Source organism: Cystoisospora suis (assembly GCF_002600585.1).
Source record: "Cystoisospora suis strain Wien I chromosome Unknown contig_592, whole genome shotgun sequence".
Lineage (NCBI taxonomy): Eukaryota > Apicomplexa > Conoidasida > Eucoccidiorida > Sarcocystidae > Cystoisospora > Cystoisospora suis.
This window is the reverse complement of record NW_027153393.1, coordinates 1-10171: the sequence shown is the minus strand read 5'-3', so window position 1 is coordinate 10171 and position 10171 is coordinate 1. Positions and strand designations below refer to the sequence as shown.

General features: G+C 50.7%; 1 protein-coding gene across 1 annotated transcript; it reads left to right on the top strand.

Moving 5' to 3' along the window:
- Nucleotides 1-5512: 5512 nt before the first annotated feature.
- CSUI_001480 (uncharacterized protein) lies at nt 5513-10081 on the top strand (the record flags this gene model as incomplete). Its single annotated transcript, XM_068061686.1, has 3 exons — nt 5513-7723; nt 8489-8593; nt 9957-10081. Coding segments are annotated over exons 1-3 (984 nt in total), but the record flags the coding sequence as incomplete, so codon positions are not given.
- Nucleotides 10082-10171: the final 90 nt, after the last annotated feature.

Sequence of the window (10171 nt, the reverse complement as noted above, 5' to 3'; positions counted from 1 at the left end):
GGAGGGACTTCCGGAGATCAACGTGATAACACCAGATCTTGAACACGCCTGTAATCCTACTGTGTTGTACAGGCATAGCAGCATAATGATTGCTTGTATCTATGCTGCAAAAAGTATATATGGATGGAGGGAAATTCACTTTTACCCTACCGATTTCTCATTAAATAGAATTGACCCCATGATTTATTTGCACGCATTTATGAAATGAAGTTTCCTAATAAAAAACTGACTTTCAGAATAGTCGGTTCACCTTTCGTGCGCGTCGGAACTTACCCAAAAATGAATTTTATGATTTATTTTGATGATCAAATTTACCAGGTTTTGAAAAATAACTCTAGCGTTTCTTGCTTGCTGGTAGAATAAAGGTGTCCAAAATGGCCATGTTTGCTTAACAAAGAAAATTTTCAAAGATGGTAGGGGCTGAATCAGTCGCACGCATGGAGAGGGGTTCTCCAGTTACGGTTCACGTAGGATTGCTACTGCAGGTGCCTTCCTTGAATGCTTGTTCCCCTGGGTTACCACGGGACAAAGGAGCCCGTGAGAAGGCACAACGAGCACAAATCTCCTGTTTCCCCCAGTCCTTTATTTACGAATAACTTCGTAGTAGAATGGTTTATATCTCTGGCGCTCAATGTTTCTGTCGTAAGATGTTGCCTAGTCTTCCATCTTTGTTTTACTCCCTTTTGGACCGGTAGTGTGCCAGTCGGACCACAGATATCCTTTCTACAGGGACGCGGGTCTTTTAGCAGTCCCGCTGGTATGGGTACTCCACGCGGAGTGCCTTTTTCTCCTTAGGGGCTAGTGACTGATGGAAAAGAACTACACTGACGGTTCATGTCAACTTCCGTACATGCGAGGTTTAGTTGTCTCGGACTGAACCACCGACACGTTTTAGTCAAACGATTCGTAATCCTGCGATTCCCCGAATGATATTCCTGAGCCTGCTATGCAGTGTCAAAAGTCATTCCGAGTAGGTGGGGTTGTTTGCTAGTATTGGGGTCATCATAAAGATGAGCTCATGAATGAGATATGTCTAAGAAGCGGAACACGATACAGACTGTGACTATTGAGTTTGTCGCTTACTCTGGGCACAGGCCACTAAGACTACGAAGTTCTGGTACTTCTGAGCTCGCTTGTCTCTTTCAGCTATTTTATCTAAAGTATTTCGCTGAGTTCGACAAAAATAAGTGCTGAAATCATGAAAGTAGGAAAAAACACTCAGCAACTAGCTGCATGCTTGTGTGATAAACATCTCGTAGGATAAAGAAAGAGCTTTTTTCCGGAGCATACCGCGAATGTTTGAAGTATGTGCATGACTAGCTTCCTTTGTCAGTAATACACCCTGAATATCTGTAATCTTTGAATGACTCTAGTTTCCAGCCATACATTATAGAGATTGGTCTCAATACCTCGAGACGTCAAAGTTTTAATAACGCTCTAGTAATGAGGTGTATAGTTCCTAATCTTTATGGCTAGGGTGTGCTAGAAAGTACACACCAGTGAACAAGTTCGTATGAGGGATAGCAGTTCCGATAAGGTGGCAAGTTCGTGTTCTGGGCTACATCAGCACTCCATGTCAGCTCCTTACTCCTATGTTGTTGAACAGCATTTCGGTGAGGTAGGATAGCTCCCTGTAAGGTCTCTTGCTGGAGCTACAGCATGACACTTTGGGGCAGTGTGTTCTCCATCTACCATACACACTAGTTATTCTCTTGACTTGCTTAATCGTGTGAAGTTTTTAAAAGCGTATACTCTCTAAACCTTGGACAACGGAGCAATTTTGGGTAGTGGGACAGGGCTTGTAGCTTCGGATATCAATTGACCTTGTGCGCTGCCTACGTGAGGAAAAGGAGAAGCTAGTCCTCATGTAAACACGGTTTCCGTAGTTGTAGGTAAGTGCTTTACCAAGAGAGTGTCTATTAAATTGCCGCGTACGTAGAAAGTAGCCTCTACCACCTTTCTCTAACCTTGGTTTCCACTACACTTGGCGGGAGCAGTGACCGTCGGTAGCGGGAGTGGAGCTCCAAGTGTCACTGGAACCCGACACGCAGGTGCGTGGGGACGCATACCTGTAAAGTTGCACCGATCCGTGGCTCTGACGAGCAGTAGTGAGACGCCGCCGGGTGCGATAATGCAGGCAGCAGAAATTTAGACAGTGCTCCTTGCGGCATCGGATTTCTTCTTTGTGGCGCTTCTGTTTCCACACATAGATCTCTGCGCATACCCCAACACAAATCTAGGCGGTAGTCAAAGTCACCCCCTTCCTGTTACGTTCTGAAAGGTGTTTAGTGTACACAAACAGCGTGGCCAACTCTTCCACTGTACGGGCGAACCCGGGGGAGTTTTCTGTCTTCTTTCACTACTCGTACTTCGCCGTGGTTTGCTACCGTTTGCGAGGAGTCACACAAACGGGAACTGGCGAGTCTCTTTCGGCCGTCCCCGCTTTTCACGCTCTTCAGTTGATGATATAGGCGAACAGCATAGCAAGCATGAGTGCGTGGACACCTATGTCTAGACTTATTCCGACATACCTATTCTGTCTACTTCCACTTCGCTTTTCCCCGTACAAACAGCTGCGGCACTTCAGTGATTGAGAGCTGCTTGCTCCTCTTGATCAGAAGAGTGAAGAACGTGGGAACGGGTGAAAACAGGGATGTCCATGTTACGCGATAGTGGTTTGGACTCCTGTTCTGTGCACCCTTACTAGTTATGTACCTAACTCCTCTTACTCGATCAGTGATGCTGCCTAACCTCCCTCCTTTTCTTCACAGAAAGGCAGATCAGGAAACCCCGCCACGGCTTGTCGTTCCGTTGTTGCTGTCACATATGTGTGTGTGTACGTGAAGACGCATGAAGATGCTCAGGGGACACATACATATCCAGACAGCTGCGGTTAGAGAACATATCGGCATTTCTATCTTCTGTCACCTGTGAATAAATACATTCATATGCATTGAGACGCATACGTAATGCTTTTTCATGCACATACGCTGACACTTGTCTCTTATCTGTATATGTGTGCTCCAGTCTCGGTGCAGCGAATGCATGTACACCCCGCATATGACTGTAGCGCGACTACATATGTATGTACAGAAGGAGGTTTCTTCAATGGTCGTCTGTGAACGAGATTGGACTTTGCGCGGGTGGGAGTCCCCTTTTGTGTTGGAGGGTCATTTTTCCTCCAGGTGGCTGCATCTGAGGGCCCTGCGTTGTGTGAGGGCGGTGAGGTGTCATTACAACGCAGCCGTCTCCTCCCTTCTCCTGTCTTTTCTGTTATTTCTCTGAGATACAGATGTTGTCGAGAAAGTCCTTCCACGAGGGGGCGGGGGAAACAGGCCGAGCCCGAGGTATGTTCATAAACTTGGACACTGCCAGCCGTTACTACCAACAGTCTTCCCCAAACCCCCTTCTTGTCTTCTTCTCCCAGCTTTCTCGATTCGGTGTCCGCCTCCTCACATTTCTTCGCCTCTCCCTTTTGTCCCCACAAAGGGACGACACTTGTCTCTGAGAATCCACTTCCAGGCCTCCGGTGTCGGACCCGAGCGTGTAGAGCCAGGCTTCCTTCACCGAGACATATCCAGTGAAGCAACTGGAGTGTCTGGAGAGACGGCGCGTCTCAGTTTCTATGCAACTCTCAACTTTTTGGCAAAGTCGGCGCAGGCTTACAATACAATCGTGTGCAAGAAGAGATACCGTACAGAAACGACCGCCACCGTGCCGGCTGTAGTTGGGGCACATACAGTTCTCTTCACCCCAAAGGTAGTCGATAGATAAAATCTGTTGCTTTTGTCAGCGTCGAATGTGCCTACTCGGCTGATATTTCGCCCGGCACTCTATTCCTTCTTAGGCGATCTAATTGTTAGGCCACGGTAGTACTGCCGACACCGGGGAACTGGTCGGCACGCCGCTCTAGAGTGAGAGAAACGTCTTCGGTACTGCCCTCCTTGGACGTTGGTGGTTCGGTTTGGAGAAACACATAGACAGCGACAATCGAGCGACTTGGTTCCCATACACACAAATTTTCCGCTGCGAATCTCCTTCCCTCTTTCCCTCCCAATACAGTAAACCAAGTGAGACAGAGAGAAGGGAGGGCTGGGCCGCTGACGGATTGGCTGAGAAACGACGCATGAGAATGCTCTCATCATACAAGCTTATTCCATGTGGCGGGTGTTCTCATCATACTCATTGCAGCAATAGTGATAAGAACGGCTACTATCATATAGAATGGAGAAGGTGGGGCTCTTATACCACCCACCCTCTGTCTCTCTACATGCGTAGCTAGTAAGGAAGGGACTCATTCTACGAAATGCAGATATATGATAGAATATACCATGGCCGACGAAAGGCTCTACGACTCTCTAAATCAGAGGGAAAAGGAAGGTGATTGCAGAAACGACGAAGAGAGAGAGAGGAGTCGACCCTTGCACTCTGTCCATCGAACCAGATCGAGAAGTTAGCTTTCCTCAACACTAAGGAACCCGATTCTGCTCCTCACTCTTTTCCTTCACCTCCCCTCTGACGGCATTCCCCCCCACAGGTGAACGGGGACGTGGTGGTGGGTCATCCAAACTGGACGTAGACACACGCATCAGAGAGATATGGGCCTCCTAGTGAAGGCTAATAGGGGGAGGGACAACAAGAAGGTTGTAAGACATGGCCAGAGAGAGCGAGGTAAAGCAATGAGAAAAAAGAAGAGACAAGAAAACTGCGAAGGAAAGACCATCTGAAGCAAGGCGTCTCCTCTTCTTTTCTCCGCCCTTTGCTCACCTGGAGAGAAGAAGATGACCAAACACCACCACCCCCCGTCCCCCTGGGCAAAGGACGTCAGAGAGGAGGTGCAGGAAAGTGAGGAGCACCCCTACACTGAAGAAGGGAAGAAGATGCAGAGAGTGTCCCTCCCAGGTCAGAACCTAGGAGGTGCGGTCACGCCGCAGTAATAGAGCCAAGCAGCCTCCCGAAGTTCAGTGCCTACCAAGACCCTGGGCAGCACTCAGAAAAGCCCAACAGCCAGCCTGAGCTAAAGACACCTTGGAAATTGTCCCTAGGGAAAAAAAGGCGAGCGTGATGAAGTTACGGTTCTCACAGTCAAGCTCATCCCCCCTTGCTGACGCAACGATCATAACGAAAAAAAAGACTTCGATCTATATATGTCCATCTACATAGATACATTTGAGAGGCATTTCTGATGGAGAACCATGGGGGTGAAGCCAAAGAAGAAAGAAGCGAAGGCAGTGCGTTCGCTGAAACAAAAGGAGCCTCTTGCAAGGCGGCAGAAGAAGGCGGAGAAGCGCACAAAGAGATAACTGACGGAAAAGACAAGAGACCTGACAGATTAAAAAGAAGACGAGGAAGGCGTATGACGAATGCATGAGTGAACGGACAGATACGCCGCATGCAAAAGCAGTCTAAGACCCCTTCTTACCTGCTCGTACCCGCACCTGCAAATCATCTTCCTCTGGAGAAGAAAATCGAGTCCTGGATGAGAGAGAAACGCCAGGCCGGCAGTTGGACAGAAGATCACGAGAGCTAACCAACTAGTCGAGTTCACCTGTAGATCTCTTTGACTGTCTGTCTCCATTCGTTTCTCCCTGTCAGCCCGCCTAAGTTGAATCAGCGGAAAAGGTGGAACGGCATCGCGTATAGAGAAACAAAAAAGAAAGAAACGTTGTTGGACATGGTGAGAACGGGGCGAGAAGACCTTGACGAAGAGGAGCTTTCAAATACACTTGTGGACTTATTGTTTAATGACAGACATATCTTTCTTTCCATGTTCTCGTTGACTTCCTCCTTACACTTGCGGGCACTGCATGCAAAGCAAGCGTTCGGGGCCGTTGTGATTTTCCCTAACAGCCTCCTAGCTCGACACACCGAGCTGGTCAGAGGTTGTCCGGGACTTGAGAGTTTTCGGACCCTGTCCCAGGACAGCAGCTTCCGCATTGGAACAGGCTTCCCGACTGAGAGGCCAACTTTTGCTTTCGTAGTGGACGCGGACAACTTTGCTTTGTGGGAATGGGCCCGGGAATGCCATTATGGTTCGCCGAACTATGTTAGCAGCCAGTCTTTGAAATCAGCTTCGCTGTTCTCAGTCGGTAGTGCCTCAAGTGTCTCCCCAAGCTGCTGTGCAAAGAAAGCGGGGCTGGATATCCGCTGGGGATGAGCCCGAGTCTAGGATGACGGACACAGGCCCCTGCGTCAGTGCGGCCCAGTGCGTCCCAAATCTGTTTTTTTGGGGTGCTATATGAGATAAGCCTCTTTCTTTTGTTTTCTCGTCAGAGCTCTGACGAAATCGAAGTTTTATTGGCATCCCGTGACTCGCCTCAGTCTTCACAAAGACGGCGCTCGGTCGGTCCCTCGATCTCCGACGGGCGACCGCTTTCCAGATTGTGCGTCATAGGGGTATATCTTGCTTCAACAGGATGAAAGGAGACCCTTTCTCATTTCTTAGTCTTTCTCGCTTTGTCACCGGGAACCGACTAACCCCCCTCTTTTCGCTCGATCATTTGCCCGTATTTTCTCCGAGATGCAGTGACTGAGGCTGCTGCTTGTATCTCCTTGCAAAATCAGTGGTGGCGAGCACCATCAGCTGTAGGGATTGATTAGTCAAGTCGGTTGCCATGTCAGGATTGTTATCTTCATCCGTTTTCTCTTCTCTCCTCCTTGTCAGTGGGTCTCCACGTGAACTATGCAGAAGTCATCAGCTGTCTCCAGGCGTTTTCTCCTAACGTCCGTAGTTCTGCTGACGTTCAGGCCATCCCCCGTCAGCTCTCTAGGAGCTCTGCTTCCCGCCTGGAGGTCCACTGGGTAAGACTGTTACAAGCCCTTACGGTCAACGTCTTCGGGCACCGTGTGAGAGCTCGTCGGTTTCTTCTCTCTGGCGGCACTTCTGCACCTCAGTTCTTTTCACAGATCAGGAACAAGTGCTATCAACGGGTCTGGCGGAGAAGGGAACAAGAAGAGCTCCACACGAAAATGGAGACCATCTGGAGTTTATCGGTTGACCCAGCAGGTGCTACACCTGCTGGATCAGACGCCGGTGTGCCTGAAGTGGGCCACGGCGTGCACTACGGCAACCAAGCTCGTCACGTCACCCTTGCAGGATCATCCCACCGAGCCCCTAGGAGAACAGCAACGGGCGACTACGCGTTGACTGGTCGACGGGGTGAATCTGAGAGTCGTCACCGTATTCGCAAGCGGGTTGGCCACCTGACTGCAGCTGGGGGGCGAAGTCGGCTATCTGCTTCGCTCCTTGCCAGTTTTGTTGTCTTTTCGTTTCTCATCATTTATCATGCTCGGCATTGCCTCAACAAAGGCCTGTCGAAATTTTCTTCCGGGTCGTCTTTCGTCCAATCTCAAGCGGACAAAACAGAGACCACACCATCGTTTTTTCACAGCTCTTCACATGGGGGGGGTCCTCGTGCTTCATTCCATACGGAAGGCGGCAAATCTGTCAGAAGACTATCAGGTGAAACCCCCTCTCCCCTCTCTCCGGGTTCAAGGGAGACCCAGGGCACTCCCGCTCAGGACGACGCTCTGTGTAGGGCTATAGAGGCTTCCGCGGGAGCCCGGCGAGCAGTGGCTGCAGAGCCGCTTGCGGAGACAAGCGATGAAGAAACTGAGAGGGGCTCGTCAACTCAATCAACACGTAGGGAGGAGAGAAAGAAAGCCAGGAAAGGGAGGAAGCGGGGGAACGACGGAGCAGTTCGCAACAGCAACAGGAAAACAGGTACAGTTGTGGCGCGGCTCAAATAGAAAGATTATAGGAAGTTCAGTTGCGGGGTGCACGCGGACTTAGTGAAAGGCGGATATCGGAATTCTAGTTGAAGCAGAGGAACTGCGAAAGAGATGTGGTATTTTCTTTGGAGCAGCTGTTCATGGGGCGCGCGGGCGTTCAAATACTCGGCTTTTTTTTGTCGTCATTCGCAGAGGGACAACTGCTCTGCGCTCTGAAAGATGTCGCGTGCATGCGTTGAAACCGGGCGTTTCCATTTGGTGTGAGTGTAGTGAATATACTTCTTCTTCTGCTGCTCGGTAGCCCTGCCTGCATATCTGTAACTCCGTACAGGTTGTTTCCTTGGCCCAGTGTAAGGCGGCGTCATCCCTCCCGGCCTCGTGGGCTGCTGTGCGTCGTTTCCCTGATCCCGGAGATCGTGTGCGTGTCTCAGGCAGTCCTAGTCTAGACAGGATGGTCGCGGTAGTTCCGGACATGCGCTCATGTTGTTTGCCGGGTGTAAGCGGTCTGATACGCAGTGCAGACACACCTCACATTGATGGATCTGCACCACTGCACGCACGACTAGGCGCAGTGGCACGAGACTCACACTGCCCCTTTCATGTCGTTGGGGCATCCTTTGCTCAATGAGAGGAAAGCGGAGATGGGGCGCAACTGTATAAACAGCCTGAAGTAGTAGGGGCTTGCCTAAGGATTGATGGTGGAACGGGGTGGGAACCGTCATGCTGTAAGGGTTGATGTGTATACGGGTCTCCTCAGCAAAGGATAATCTGCTGCATCACGTACTGCGCGGGGCTCCTTCGCGTGCAGGTGGCCTGGACCACAGCCGGAACCTGCCCAGGTCCCATACTCCGGCCAACGAAGGTAAGTAGCTATTTCCATCGATCGGCCTCCACGCCTTCACACAAACTCCACATACACATCCACCTATATATATATATAGAGAGAGAGAGAGAAAAGAAGCGAGATACACCTGGAGTGATAGAGGTGCCGGATACAAAGGAGTCCGCATGCCTTTCTGCCATGACATCGGATGATAATACCGTCAGGATAAGAAGGGGACGTTACCACCTGTGTTTTATGACTGCATACGATTAACCATCAGCCGGGGGAGGGGACACGGTCCACTGGGGTGGTCATCTTCTTGTCTGCTTTGTTCTGGAGTGCAAACCCCACCCGTCCTGGATGTCTTCACACGTTTGAATGCCGTTGGGTGAGAAGATGCTGCGATGCCAGCCGCGTCTCTCTCCATTCGCTGGCGTGGGGGGCACGCGTCCGTTCACTCTTCGGCACTGTTTGGCGAGTTGGTCAGGAGCCCGGCCAACTGTTTGGACTTGACATATCCCTAGCGCCCCAACTGTCGTTAACAGTACGTGAACGCTGCTGCTGGTAAGAGTCGTCTATACAAGTATATTTGTGTTCCCATCGTGTTGTCTATCCTCATAGCGGAGAAAATTGCGCCGCTGGCGGAGTGTATCCTACATGCGGCCTGCGGTGATGAGGAGGAGTTCAAATTGTTTTGTCGGCGGTGCGCCTCCAGAAACGGTTCTCTTCGATGCAGTAGACATCATACTGTCTTGGCAGAGGTCATAAGGGAGGAGCTGCATGACGTGTTGCGCTTTGCTGGCCCCTTCCTGCCTGCCTCTCGATGGTGTCAGGTCTGTGCGAGATTTGCTCGTTTGGTAGCGTGCTGGCTAAGCTGTGAAGGAGCGTAGGGGGGGTGGGGGGCTACTTGTGCTGCTTTCGCCCGAGCCTGGAAGTGTGGGCGCTGATAGTCTGTAATTGACGGGTAGACTGATATGAATTGTGAACGGGTTAGGCTGGCCGTGGTATGCGTGTTAAACAACGTCGAAGGAAGTCATTATAAGCTCACCTCCGAACGATCGTGCGATGGAAGTCTCCCATGTGCGATGCCTAAAAAGACAACGTGTCTCAGTTGCATATCTGCAAGTTCCTCGGTGGGGCGGATGCATGCTGGGAGATAGAAGGCAGAGCCTTTTTGCGGTTGTCTGAATGTGGCAAGGGGCTACGGAGTGTAAAGGTCTGCTGCGGCAGGCGCACTCNNCTCGGCTTTTTAGTCTTACATCTTTTTCGGGTGCATCTTCATTGGTGACCGGCGAACCCCTCACATCAGAAGCGGTTTGTGTCGCGGCCCCGGTATTGTGTGCTTTAGACTGCTTCTCGTCATCAGCCCTATTTCGCTTGTGCGTGGATTATGCGTGAGCAGCCCTCGGGTCTCATTACGATGCGGCTAACCCGGAGTATGCCATCTCGTATCTGTCCTTGGCAAACGACGTCGTCGGGAGGCTGGTACGCACGTCATACTGCAAGGGTTTCAATGCACCCGGTGAGCTGCAGAGGAAGCAAGAAATCGAGGGAGGGAAAGACAAAAAAAGAACATGCGATGAAAGACATTCCCAGTTCTGAAGATGGGGGGGGGGG